We start from the raw sequence: 14,882 nt of genomic DNA, 5'->3' as shown, positions 1-14,882 counted from the left end.
ATCTTGATTAACCCATTTTTCTGATCTATGTTAGCCATGTGGCTCAGTACCTTTTTCAGTGAGGCAGATCACATCCTGCTGCTTCGGTGGTCTGGGAAGGAATGGGAGGAATCAACTTCCTCCTTCCCAAAATTCTCCTGTTCTCATTACATCATTGCTACTTCCTGCCTGGCCGATCAGCATTTATTTATAACATGATTGACAAAATACAGACAATTCTCCTGCACCATGCCTCCATTTCCTGTTTGTGGAAATAGTGACTAACATCGCCCGAGCCTTCAGCATGTGCCACAGCTGTGCTAGATGCATGGCAACACACTGTTACAATCCCTGCCCTTGGGAGGTGAGGCAGGAGAATCAGGTGTTCAAGGTCGTCCTGAGACCAACCTGGGTTACCCAAGACCTTGTCTCCAAAGACCACACTCCCAGAACACACGTAGCAGTCCCTGGTGTGCTCATCGTGTAGATGAGAACACATTCTCACAGGCTTTCCCTTCGCCTTTGCCCAACTGCTGTGAAGCAGAATGCTGCCGGAATGCATTCACAGAAGCCTAGGCACTGCTGAGCTTATGTCTGTGAAACACGGCACCCTCCCTGCGTCATGCTCCATTCACCTGGGATTCATCTTACCACTGCCCCCCACATCTCTCAACTTGGCCACAGCCTTGTTCTTAGTACCTCTGCCCCATTTTCCCTGCCTTCCTCTAAACCCCTTCAGTCTCCGGGTGTAAACATCCCACCCAGGGTTGGGGTGTGGCTCGGTAGCAGCACACCTGCCGAGCATGTGGTAAGTCCACCCATCTGGAAGACCATGACTCTTCCATAAAGGTATTAACGTCTCTGACCAGGCCAGTCAGCATACGGCTGCTTGGGGTCTTGTCTTCCCTGGGGCTGGACAAGTCACTCATCTGTGCTTACAAGTTGTCCTGTAGTGAGTCTTTTAATTCATTTATCTTTAATTCTCTAAAAAAATCCAAACAGAATAACTGGAAGTAGCATGTGTGTATGTGTGTGGGGGGGGTCTCACTAGCACTGATTGACCTAGAACTTTCTATGTAGACCAAGCTAGCCTCAAATTCACAGAGATCCACCTGCCTCTGCCTCCAGAGGGTTTGGATTAAAGGCATTTGAGCCATATCCCTATTCAATTTTTTAAATTCTTTAGTTGATAAGAAAACGTTTGAAAGGTGACAGTTATTAGATTCTCGGTTTGGCTCCAATAGATAAATTTTGCTTGTCAGGGGGAATAGTTTGTAAGACTTCCTTTTTTTTTTTTTACAGCTGGCTTGAATGTCATGTCGCAGTTTAAGACAGAAAGCCCCAGAGTCCACCATTTCACTGATCGTTTGGAATTTTTTTTAAAGATTTATTTATTATGTATACCGTGTTCTGTCTGTCTGCAGGCCAGAAGTGGGCACCAGATCTCATTACAGATGGTTGTGAGCCACTCTCCCAATTTACTCAGGAGATCTTGTCTTTTTTTACTTCCCATGTAGATTAGATCCATGTATGTTTCTCTTAGGGTCCTCATTGTTGTCTAGGTTCTCTGGGATTGTGAATTGTAAGCTGGGTTTTCTTTGCTTTATGTCTAAAAGCCACTTATGAGTGAGTACATACTAGATTTATCTTTCTCGGTCTGGGTTACCTCACTCAATATGATGTTTTCTAGATCCATCCATATGCCCACAAATTTCAAGATGTCCTTATTTTTTTCTGCTGTGTAGTACTCCACTGTGTAAATGTACCACATCTTCTTTATCCATTCTTTGGTTGAGGGGCATTTAGGTTGTTTCTCTAGCCCATTTTTAAAGACATTCTTTGAGTTAGCAAATAGGCATCTTTAAGAAAATTTTTTCATATTTAAAAATAGTGCTAGAGCCCAGAGACTACGGCGCATGGTTAGCCAGGTTAATATTTCCGACTAACAAGATGAAATGATGGTGAAGTCATGATAATTACTTTCGTGTGACTAATAAGAGGGCCTGGCAGCACCGTGCCTTAGGGTTAAGTAAGGCATCATAGTTACAGAAGAGATTAAAGCCCATTTTAGTTGGTTTATGACATGGAACGCTAGCAGCCATTATGTACTTAAACAGTATTAAATGTTTCTTATGAAAACCTTAATTATGATATTTCTGAGACCAGACTTCATCAAATTAAAATAGAGCTTTAAGAAAGAAGCATTAAACGGTAATGAAAGCCTTGTTCTCTCAGAATGGTTCTCATGGGCCTTTGGTCAAGATAAGTAATGTTCAGGTGAATGAGCTGGTGACCTTCCTAACCTTTGAGTCTGCCGGTAATGGGAAGTTAAATAATTTCACTCTCACTTCTTCAAATACATCTAATAACATTCCGCCAGCTACTTCTGTCTTCTGCTCACTGAGCGGTACTACGCCACGGCGACTTCACACAGATGAGGAGCGCTCACTTCTCCAAAGAATAACTTTGCGAGCACTTTCTTCCTGAGCAGACAGGGGCACCCTTATATCCATACACATGGGCCTCCCCTGCTCTCCTGTTCCCCTCTGTGGTCCCCAGGGGCTGTCTCAGTCAGCACCAACACCTTGCAGCCTGACTCGCGTTTCGGTCTTGATTTTTGGTGTGACCCGATGTCTTCGCTGCTGTCGCTACACTCTCAGGCAGTAAGATAAGATGATGCACCATCAAAAGAGGGGCCACAGCCTCAGCAAGATTTTACTGTCATCTTCGTGTCTCAAATCTCAAAAGGATGACCAAGAATAGTTCAAGACAAAGTTCATAAGACTCCTCTAAGTAGATTTGAAGACAGATCTGAAAACATGAAAAAGGAATAAGACTCCTCCTCACCCCCTGCCCGCCCCCAGAAATCTAGCTTTAAAACTCTGGATATGAATGGAAAGTCTTTGGATCAAAACCATACCGTTATCAGGCCTTTCACGGATCATTTGGCCTTTGCATTTCGCCCAGTTCTAGCTGAAAATAAACGTAGGCTCCATGAAGGCAGCAGGCTGTCCATGTGCCTTGTTCTTGTGACCTCGCTAAGAACCTGAAACAATACCTGGCTTGCGCTACGCACCCCAGGGCTACGTCTCTCCGTGTATGATGCTGAAACACAAGTTTCTAAAGTCTTCTTTTTTCCTTAAGTCTTGCCAAATCTACTCCTCCCTTGACAGTAAAGACCACCTACAATAACTTCTGAGTTTTCTCCCATCTCACCTACCAACCTCCTATTTGGTCTCTAACATCCACTAAGAAACGCAGTTCCTAACTCAAGACTTGTCTGCACCTAAGTGTCTACACCTACTACCTTTCTCTGTGGACAATGAAGTGAATGTCTTAGCCCCACTTCGAATCTCCCCTGATGCCAGTAACCACATGTCCACTCCAGGGCTGCTACACACATGCACAGGCACAGATGCACACACACACCTGGGGGATCAGCAGCACAGAAGGAAACAGTGCCAACACTCTCCGACCATTGAGGGTTTATTATGCAGTACCACAGAGGTCCATCTCATTAACTTCCCAGTAATCACAAGGCACAGAGATGAAATACATTTCCAACGGTCATTCAGCTCAGAGGGACTGGAGCCCTAATTTGAACCCAGGATGAAAAGAACAAAGACTAAAACCCCAGCTCTGCAGAGACACACAAAGAGGGGTATACCTCTCCCTGAGCCACTGGCCAGGCACTAAGCATGGTTAGGATCTGTTAAAATAACTAGTGTTAATTATGAGTTAAGTTCCTATTGTGAGTACTTCTGCCATTCCATTTTCCTGCAGATCGGGCACCGTGTTAAGGAAGAGCAGGACAAAGGTTTCCGTTGCTTTATCATTCACCTAGTCTTGTGTGGGCATTCACATACATACCTGTGCAAGAGTGGAGGCCAGAGGGGAACCCACCAGAGTTGGAGCTTTCCTTCCACCACGTTGGTCCTGATGGAACTCAGGTCATCAAGTTTGGCAGGGGTACCTTTACCTACAGTCATCTCAGGCAGCCTGGGATGGGGCAGTCTGGCTCCCTAGTTAGCAGCCTTTAGACTCCCCCTTGCTGCTTTGGCTGCCTTGAGAAAAGGACTATTGTCATTCTCAGAGACAACTGGGACCACCCTCATGCCAGCACCAGCCACTATGAATAGTCCGCAGCTACCTTGGGACGAGTGCGCAATGACCCAGTCGATTCTTCCTCGCTGTGGCCGCAGTGGCGGTGGCAGCTAAGCAATAAGGCAAAGCTGTGGGGTTAGTTTTATGTCAACTTGACACAAGCTCTAGTCATCTGAGAGGAGGGAACCTCAGTTAAGGAATGCCTTCAAAAGAACCCGATTGTAGGTCATTTTCTTAATTAGTGATTGACAGGGAGGACCCAGCTCGTTGTGGGAGGTGCCATCCCTGGGCTCTATTAGGTAGCAGGATTAGCAAGCTATGAGGACTATAATGTGGAAGTGTAAGCCGAACAAATCCTTTCAATCATGGTGTTTTATCACAGCAATAGTAACCCTGATTATGACACAGGCAAAGCAGAGGTGGTATATTACTTATTGGTATCGCTCCTGATGGTGGTATTGTGGATGCAGCGCTAAACTCAGCCAGGTTCTTCAAAACAGTTGTGCTAGACTCTTGCTGCCGTAAGACTAGAAGAACTCTACTACGATAATCCTGCAACTATTTCCTCCTTGGCCAGGGGGCAGGACGCCCCCTGGTGGTCGAACAGGGAGATTCAACCAGTGTCTAGAAACAAGGTTGTGGTTGGTCCAAATCCAAAGCATCAATGTGACTGACTGTCCAAAACAAACTCTAATATACAGACATTCCCCAGCTACACAAGCAGGCGGCTCAGACTCTCTCCTCCGGTCGGCTGAGAGGCACGCTCCTTTTTTACCTCCATTGCTGCTGCAAAGCAGGCCCAACAACAGGCTTTTCTTTAGAATGGTCTTACCTACTTGAGTCTGAGCTAGTAGCAAAAAGAGATGGAAGGAGGAGAAGGGGGGAGGAAGGGAGGGAGGGACGAAAGGAGGGACAGAGGGAAGCCACAGCAGAGGCACCAGGCACCGGGATCTCCACCAGCTTGCTGAGACACGCTGGCTTGTACCCTGGTTGGCCCAGCAGGAGCCGCAGTGTGGAAGTTATAAAGAGCAGCATTTGGAGCCAGTGGCTGAACAGTTTGAGAGTGGCCAGAGCAAGAAGGGAAATCGAGAGAGAGGACAAGAAAGTGGAGGCTGAGGCTAAAGGATGAGGAGCTGTAAGGAGTCAGAGAAGAAACGCTTCCAGCCCCGTGCCGGAAGAGACTCAGGGAGCGACAAGCGTTTGGGACCGAGGGTCTCAGACCACAGACTAAGAGCTGTTAACACTGGCACTGCAGGGTTAGAGACATGGCAGGGGAGTGCACACGGACTGTGACCCAGCTTCTGCCTGCCCACTGCAGCGGCTCACTGCTACCCAGTCAAAGAACGCCTCTAGAGAAAGAACTTGACATATTTCTTACTGAGATTTCTACCCACTTAAAGGAACCCTCAGCCAGCAGGATGGGGTGTCGCTGCCACTTCCAGCAAGCAGGCTTCGACAGTCAACAAAATAAAGCCCCTACCTTTTCTATTTCTTTTTTTAAATACAGAGGATGCTGGGGACTCTACCGCTGAGCTCTACCCCAGCCCCCACCCCCAAAACAAACAAAACCACCTCTTAAGCCTGGGTTTTCTAATTCTTTAAGAGCCGGGTATGATACAAACTAAGTGCCTAGTGCAGTCCCTGATACACAGCCAAAGCGCACTGCATTCCAGCCATGAATTACCAAGGACCTGCCCAGCAAACACCCTCAACTAGGCGCTGAAGAAAACAACGGTGAGAAACACAAACAAGGTTTCCTGCCTTTTAGCACGGAACAGCACTGGCTGCAGGCAGGGGATTTGCAATACCCACGAACCCTCCAAGTCTCCAGCCGTCCTCTTCCCCCTCCAATCAACCAGTCACCCTGTGAAGGGCAATCCAGTGAAAGCCCCTTCTCAGCTTAACTCTTTCAGTAGTCCCTGGGGTGCAGCTCAGTAGAGCGCTTATGCAGGCATGCATGAGACCTTAGATTGAATTCACACACAGTGAGAGTAAAAAGGAAAAGTCTGCCTTCTCCTTGGATGGCTAAGTCCATGTGTGACCGCACATCCTACAACTTGCCTTTAAAGGTCAGAAAGCATTGCCAAATGTTTTTTTTTTAAGATTTGTTTACTTTTATTATGTATACAACATTCTGCCTCCATGTATTCGTGCCCCCGTGCCAGAAGAGGGTGCCAGATCTCATTACAAATGGTTGTGAGCCACCATGTGGTTGCTGGGAATTGAACTCAGGACCTCTGGAAGAACAGTCTGTGCTCTTAACCACTGAGCCATCTCTCCAGCCCAGCCAAATGTTTATCAGTGTTCAGGAGTCTGTTTAAATGGATAACAAGGCAGTGAGGCTGCACCACGGTTTAACCAACCCCAGGCTCTACTTCAGGAGAGTTAGGTTACCTGCTTACTCAGGATCTACTGCCTCACTGTCCACGGAACCTCACTGTGTTCCAACAGCAACATGCTCGGCTCCACCTGTTGGTTCATGATTGGCTTAAGCCAGCTGTGACCACCTGTTCCTTGCTTTGAATGAGTCTCTTGTGTATAATAAGGGGGCAGTGTTAGCTTGAGGACACTTGCCTTCCTGACAGAAAAGGGCTGTCATCTTGTCCGTGCTTTCCCATGTATATAGTCCTCCAAGACAGCAATGTCCGGAGTTCCAAAAGTCACTTTACCACAAGCCAAAAATATGACAAGGCAGGGAGGCACTGGGCAAGGCCTGGGCCCTGCTGAGCAGGTACACACAGGCATGCCGTCTCACTGAGGAACCCAAAGTATCCTCTGAAATGCTGAGTCAAGACTCAGCAGAAATGAAGGTGAGCCAGGTTCCCGGGAGACACTGTGTCCATGTGTCTCTAAGGACAACTTAGGGGCTAGTTTAAAGGTGTGTACCCCTTCGATTCCACGACTTTACAAAGTTCCTCATGCCTTCTGTTTTCCTATGTTTGGGATTTCTACTCCTTGCTGCCCTCGGGAAACATGCCCAGTTAATGCCTGCCCTTTCACAAGAAAACCTGGAAGCCTTCAGAGCTGGGTGGAGCAATCTGAAGTTCAGAATCAGTAAAGAGGAAATGCTGGAATAACCCTTTCTCAAACGCTGGGGGAATCCTCTCTTTGTGAGGAGAGCTTCCATTAGCTATTTAACACCAGAAAATGATTTCTGGTACAGTGGATGGCTTCTTCAGTCCCCAACTGTAAATTTCTCATGTTCTGGACAAAAATAAGATGTTGATTAAAATTCAGTAACTTGTAGTTCAATTTAAAACAAGAACTTAAAAGCTACTATGTAAATTAGCAAATCTGTACGATGTGAATAAAGTACTACTTAAAATTTGCATTTAAAACAATTTTATGCAAGATCTAAATTGTATATAGCTCACATTTATGCTTCTAAGCCAATAGAAGCTCACATATGTTCTACATTGACAGTTTACCAATTGGTTACACATACATCTCTTTTGTTGTATGATAGAGACATGTATGATAAAATTCCAGACAGAAGCAGACATTTATTCAGTACATTAATAACACAGTGAGGCCCTGAGCTTTTTAGACCTGCCAAGTGGTTTAAGAATGCAAGTACTATGCACATACATTTCAGCTTTTACTACTGTTTTCTAGTTTTCCATTTTCTTAGCAAAAACTCCTAGAAAAGCACTTGCCCCCAAAGTAGACTAAAGGTGGGAAATAGCTGTCATTTACTGAGCTCACGAGGGAGAACCAGCAGAGGCAAACCTGCTCTGACTGTCTGCTGCCACCAGGTCGGGAAAACAACACCAAAATATAATTTTGATTTCTATTTTAGAGAAATAGCAGAGCACTCCTGCTGCCTCCAAGTTGCTCGCGCGTGTGTGTGCGCGAATGCATGTGTAAGGACACAAAGAAACAGTATCCAAATGAGGAATTATAAGGCCAAATTCTCCCACCCAGCCCTCTGGGGCCTTGTCAACTGGTCTTTCTCTCCTCCAGTCATAACTGACTCCTCAGCGCCCACCACCACATGCCCTGTACCACTAGGGGGTGAGATCCACGAGCAACTTTTAATTATGAATTATTTCCATGACTGTTTATCTCTTTCATTATCAGAATTTCCTGCACTTGTTCTGAATCTTGAAGACATTTTTCTTTTTTGCAGATGGGAGCTACAGTTTATACTTACTACCCCCCCCCCCAAAAAAAAAAGAGACAGTTCCAGCATCAACTTCCCAGTGAACAGCTGTGAATGAGACAAAGGCTTTTCCTCTCACCACTGGTCTGCCAGTGCAAAGAGGACAATTCTGGCTGGTTGCATATACAAAGGAGACCAATATTTATTCATTTATTCAAGAAATCAAGTCTTTAATATTTTTTTTATTGCATTTGAAGACATTTCCAGGAAATGTTTGTGTTTGAAGCCTTGGCTAAGTGATCATCTGTACTAGCTGTCAGATTTCTCTGGCACGATCCCATTGCCTGCAATGGTGTTTATCAAAACTAAAAATGCTAGCACATTGAATACGCCAATACACACCCAGTGGTTTCTATCAAATATTTCTTCAGCTAGGAAAAACCCAAAGGCAAATGCTGAATATATAGTACAAATCAACATTCTTCACAGAAGAAAACAGTTTGAGACTAATTTCCTATAACACATTACCTGCTCATCAGTTCTTAATTTACTGCAGTTATTTCAGGATAAGATTATGCTCCACTACTCACGGTTTCTCAATTAAAAAAAAAAAAACAAAAGCCTAAGTTCTAAAGGTGTAAACAAGTACACACATAGAATTTCTTGTCTGTGCATCTTCAAACAACGGGCACAGGGAGACAGGACAAATGTCCACTGAGGTCACTACTGGTCACTTGGATTTTGCTGACATGTCTAGTGGCCCTCTACAGGTATGGTGAATGACAGTATAAACAACCAAGTCTGACAAGCTCCGCCTGTGCTCCGTGACCTGCAGTCCACTTCCTGCATGCGTTCATTCAGCTCCTGCTTGCTAGGGAAAATGCTCTCTGCAAACTGTAAAGCACACATGCGTGGAGCAGGAGGGCCATCTGACGAGCTCCCCCCGTCACTGACATTTTGGGAACCCAAGTTTGTACAATAAAAGTTTCCAAAATCTTTTCAAAGCTCCAGTCTTTCCTGTGACAGACCTTCATTCTGCAGTCCCCTTCACCCACGGCACAGCCCCTGCTGCATCTTTCAGAGGTTTAGTATCTGTGAAGTTTTCTGCAAACCTCTCTCTTGCTTTGTCCCAGTTCTTTTTGCTCTTATTCTGGAGAAAGTGGAAATCATCAATTGAGGACGGCTTCCCTGTACCCAAGCCCGCATGTGTCCGTCGAAGCTGAAGCTGGATCTATTATGAAAGTTGAACAAAGAACTTGTTTTAGAACCCAAACACACCAAAACCTGCTATGGGCCACTCTGGGTAAAGACGGCTTCCTATAATTCTTTGACATATTAAAGGCTCATGTGAGGAAAACACGTCAAATGCATGAATACATATAGGAATATATGTACTATTTTGATGTGGGAATCCCCTCTGTGTGCTGTCATTACCATTAATAAATAAAGAAACTGTCTTGGCCTTTTGATAGGGCAGAACATAGACAGGCAGGGAAGACAGAACTGAATGCTGGGAGAAAGAAGGGCAGAGTCGGGGAGGAAACCATGGAGCTGCTGGAGACAGATGCTGGGAATTTTATCGGGTAAGCCACAACCTTGTGGCAATACACAGATTAAATGGGTTAAACTAATATGTAAGAGTTAGCCGGTAAGAAGCTAGAGCTAATGGGCCAAGCAGTGATTTAATTAAAATAGTTCTGTGAGGTTATTTTGGTTCTGGGTGGCCAGGACAAACAAGCAAACGGACTACTTACTACACTATTTCCCACGGAACTTAAGCTCACTCACTGTGTCTGCACTGTCTTGCCAGACCTAAGTACAGCTAACTCTATTTAAAAAATGGTCCTTAGACAGCCATGACCTTTTCAATTGTGATGAAAAACTCCCATTATGTTTTATGTAAGTTTATGCTTTATTTCAGCTGCATTCATAGCTATACTAGACTGCTCAGTCCAGAGACACCGAGGGACACACTGGAATGGTGCAGAGTGTATCATTCCATTCTAATCAAAACTAAAGGCCACGGTCTATTTAAACCACTGCCTAGCCTCACCTAAGTAAATGTACAAGACTAAGCATTAAAATGGGTAGAGGAGGCTTTACCTACAGGACACCCTTGAACATGGTTCTTATCATGCCCACCTTACACAAATGATGTAACTTCAAACACGCCCAAAGACTCAGTGATAAGGCCCATACATACTCAGGGTCTAATAATAAGACATTCTTCCCATCATGCTACAATAAACATGAGAAAACTGACACATATCCATGCTGGTGGTCTGTCTGTTTTGGCAGTTTATCAAGTACTACATAAAGCTCTACTGTCAAAAGTACTTTAGAGAGAGAGTTAAAGAAAACTGTTATCTCCTATCAACTATGGGATTACAGAATTTAACTGATGCATTGTTTCTAGACATTATTCTTTGTATTGTACATACAGAGCCCTGGGTTGCTTAAGCACAATAGATTCTTCAGCTAATGCAGAATCCGCCTACAGGGAAACAAACACTAATTGGTCCTGCAATGTTCAGCACCAGACTAGTAAGAATGTCATTTAAAAATTTTAAAAGGACTGAGAGTAGCTTGGCAAGAGAGCTTGTTTAACATGTTTAAGGCCCTGGGTTTAGCACCCAACATGGTAAAACAAACAACCCAGAAACCCACACAACTAAAAAGCACAAGAAAACCTTTGACTCAGGAAATAACACTTTAATAGACTTGATTTAAGGGAAAAAAAAAATCTAACAAGGCTTTCCCAAAACAAAACCCACATGTGCTAAGTAAGAACACAATAAAGGCCTTAATAGTTTCTGTTCTGGGTTACTACTATAGCCCCAGAGCCTGGCAATGTATAGTCAAAGATTTATGAATGAAAGAAAACACATCTTACCGGTGTTTTCATTCCTCCACCATCCTTTCCCAGGCCCTCTCCCTTTCTCCAACCCATCTTCTCCAACATCTTCCGGCCTTTGTTGCTGTCTGTAATTTCACTGTAGAGGAAAATTAAGATGATAACTGATTTATAAAAACTTTTAAGGCCATATGTACAATAAACTCCTGCATTAAAAGTAACTGGTACAGCTACTTTAAAAAAACTGATAACTCATAAAGTAGAGGACACAAATTCTACTCCATAGATGCAACTAACGGAAATGCATGTAATGACATATGTGCAAGCAAGCAAACCTAATGGCAACAAATCATAAGCAACTCACATTAATGAGATACCCACACACAGACAGACTGAGGAATTCATAAAGGAAGTTCTATGGCAATGAAAGGAAGCTGTATCAAACAAAGCCACACTGGACAAAAGAATGCAGATGCCACATGAATACTGCACTGCTCCAGTCACTTAAAGCTTCAGAGTCAGTGGAAGCTCTGCTGTCAGGACAGACAGAGATCGACTTTAGGAAGGAGAACAGGGCAGGGATTAGCACAGGTCAAAGGTTACTGACACTTGTGCACTTCTTGTCCATGAAACGTGCACTCTCAGTGAGCTGGATTTCCACAGTCCCACAAGCTGGAACAGCCAGCACAGAACAGTATGACTTTCCACACATAGGAACGTACCAATGAAAGGGAAACAGAGCCCTTTGTTCCCTACTTGCATTCTGTGTGATGGATTTGTTAATGCGAGAGTTTTGATTTTGTTTTATTACTGTCTCACTGTGTGAGAGTGACTTTTAGCTTCTTTTATAATATACCAAGTGACGCAGGCCAAGTTGGTCACTCTTTCCGTCTAATTTAAATCTAATGTAATCTTCATGCTCTCCAACGTAAGAAATGTTCTATTGTTACCGTGTTTGTCCTGCTGCCTGCTGCATCTGTTTGTAATAACACTGCATTTCATCAACTGATTCCATGCAGAGCAGAACATCCCATTCTACAAATGGTAAAGGAAAAGTTACTGCAACTGTAACTATTTAAACTTTATACTGGTATATACTGTGTTTTAATAAATAAAGCCTGCCTGAAGGCCAGAATGCAGAATGTGACACTAGTCAGCCATACAGGCCAGGCAGTGGTGGCGCACACCTGTAATCCCAGCAGCCACACTAGTCAGCCATAGAGGCCAGGCAGTGGTGGCGCACACCCGTAATCCCAGCAGCCACACTAGTCAGCCATACAGGCCAGGCAGTGGTGGTGCACGCCTTTAATCCCAGCACTATAGAAGAATATATAACAGGAGGAGACAGGTCTGATATTCATCTGAGGATTCATGGAGGCAGGACCACCTATTTTTGGTCTGAGATAGAGTCAGTGGCTAACTGCTTTGTTTTCCTGATCTTCAGGTTGAACCCCAGTGTCTGTCTCTGGTTTTTCATTATTCATGCTACAACCTGGTGTGCACAAGTGATACAGTGTGAGAACAAGGGAGAAAAATCACAATTTTATAATTTTCATTTCTGCATGGAAGATTCAATCTGACTCAATCAAGAATGAAAAATAATGCAGCCAATTTAATACAAAGTGTGGTCATATTATAGTCCTCAAAAATCACATTTTTCATGTTGATTATCAAAGACACTTTACCATAGTCAGTCAAAAAACTTAATAAGGACCATCACACAGGTGTCAGTCAACACTCACGAGTGAACAGACGCAGGGGCATCATCTCTTTGGAAAGTTCCTTCGCTTCCAACCTGCTCCCTGCGTTTTCCAGCTCTGTCTTTATATTTTGGATTCTTCAACGCTTTTTCATCTTCGTAGTCTGTATTCTTAACCATCACAAACCATTGATTGAGAAAAAAGAAAGCAAATAAAAATATAATTTAGTAAATATGGTTCAATGGCAACTCTCCAGACATGAATGAAAACAAGTGGCTAAAAATGCTTTCAAGTTGTATCACAAAATAAACAAAACAAAATTAAAAACAAAACAAAACAAGGAGATAATATGCTGAAAATCCAGTCTACTTTTCACTTGCTGCTGTGGCCTTCTATGGTCATATGAACTAGTACTCAATGGCTCAACGGGTAAAGGCACTCACACTGGGGCCTAGAGACTAGAGCCCCATTCCTATTCCTTATGAAAATGGAAGAGCACCACCTTCACAGAGCTGTCCTCTGACCTCCACAAGGCACTGTGGCATGCATGCCCACATACACATCAGGTGTGCACTCATAATAATAAAGCCTGAACCCCTAGGATTGAGAGAAAATCTACTTCCCACTTCTCTAGGGATCCCAAAGAACCTAACACAGTACAGCAGGCTCATGGTAAAGGTGCATGCACCCAGGTGTGGTAGTAGCACCCAGGTTACACCCAGTTTCAACAGTCCCTGCATTTTATAAATGGTACTCCACTATAAGACTACAGCATGGTTTGTTTATCCATATTTAAAATACATCTGAATCTCTCTCAGTTTGAAAGTGTTACTAAAACACAAGAACAAACATTTGCTATCAGGCTCTGTAGAAAACTATTGTAAGCTGGAATGGCAGATACACCTCCAGCCCTTCTAACTTTTAAAGTTACCACACTGTGTTCCCAGAATAACCGCACCATTCAACACTCCTACCAGCCATACAAGAGCATCAGTTTCCTGAACACCCTGTGAATGACTGGTATGGCCGTTCTATAGATGCTCACTGATATCTCACTGTAGTAATCGCTTACTGATTTTTTTCTGGGGGGGGGGGTTGTCTTTACTTTCCAACAGTATCTTCTTTGGAAAGTGTCTGCTAAAATCTAGTACCTTTCTTTTCTTTTTAAACATAGGGTTTCCCCCACCCCCACAAACTCATGTATTTAACACTTGGTCCCCAGCTGGTGGTGCTGTTTGGGAGGTAATGGGACCTTTAGCAGGCAGAGCCTTGCAGGAGACGTATGTCTCTGGGAAGGGCTTTGAGTTCTTAGCTTTGTCCCATTTTCTGCTCTCTACCATGCTGGACCGGGAAACAGGCAGGGCCATGGAGATGGTCCTTGCCATGCCCTCTTAAGAAAAAAGAAAACAACAACAACAACAAAAAGCTCCTTGTCAGAAAAACATTTCAGATACACAATCAGACAGATTCAGACATAAAAGGCCTCTAAACGAGACACGGTATGTTTTAAAAATGTACAGTAGGCGTGGGAGAGAGAAAAAAAGAGTATAGACAGTAACAAAAAAATAGCTTTAAAAAATAAAACAAAGTCTTTAAAGAGACAATAAAAGTAATATAAGAGTACACATAGTCATAGATTAAAAGAGTAAAGAAAAATGAGCCATGTAAAGATAAAAATGCACAGAAAGTCTGGGTTATGCATATTATTGTGTTTTCTTTAAATTTTTTGACTGCAGAGAGACATTTGTTTCTGGGGGCTGATAAATTAATTCAACATAAAGGTATCTTAACTTCAAAATTTGGGTCTAAGGATATGTTACTTTAAAAAAGAGGATCTGCTTTTGTTTCCACAGAGGATGAGAACCTGTGAATTCCTTCCAGGCTAATGTGATTTGATAGGACAAGACCCCAAAAGGTCTCCATGAACCCTAAAAATACTTCATCCAACAAACAGCTGGAAGCACTTTGGAAAAACTATGCCCAAATTCCCCAAACGATTGTTTATAAATGTTTTCATTTAAAGAGGGGTATGATATAGAAATAAATACTTTTCACTAGTATAGACTTTGGTTTATTGATACAAATTTAAGGTCAATTTGGTATATGTATATTTCTATTTTTGTTTAAGGTATGTGTTTATGCA

The 14,882-nt window shown here is 43.5% G+C and overlaps 1 protein-coding gene across 1 annotated transcript in view; it reads right to left on the bottom strand.

The window, feature by feature from the left end:
• Positions 1–8,415: 8,415 nt before the first annotated feature.
• Aggf1 (angiogenic factor with G-patch and FHA domains 1) overlaps positions 8,416–14,882 on the bottom strand; it is a 30,690-nt gene continuing 24,223 nt past the window's right edge. Inside the window, exons 12-14 of the mRNA XM_075976291.1 lie at positions 12,782–12,909; positions 11,079–11,178; positions 8,416–9,416 (exon numbers count right to left, since the gene is read on the bottom strand). Coding sequence (XP_075832406.1) covers positions 9,216–9,416; positions 11,079–11,178; positions 12,782–12,909 — 429 coding nt within the window. The 3' untranslated portion in view covers positions 8,416–9,215. The remainder of the gene's footprint in view (positions 9,417–11,078; positions 11,179–12,781; positions 12,910–14,882) is intronic.

Source organism: Microtus pennsylvanicus, chromosome 6 (genome assembly GCF_037038515.1).
Source record: "Microtus pennsylvanicus isolate mMicPen1 chromosome 6, mMicPen1.hap1, whole genome shotgun sequence".
Taxonomy (NCBI): Eukaryota; Metazoa; Chordata; class Mammalia; order Rodentia; family Cricetidae; genus Microtus; species Microtus pennsylvanicus.
This window is presented reverse-complemented; position numbering and strand designations above follow the sequence as displayed.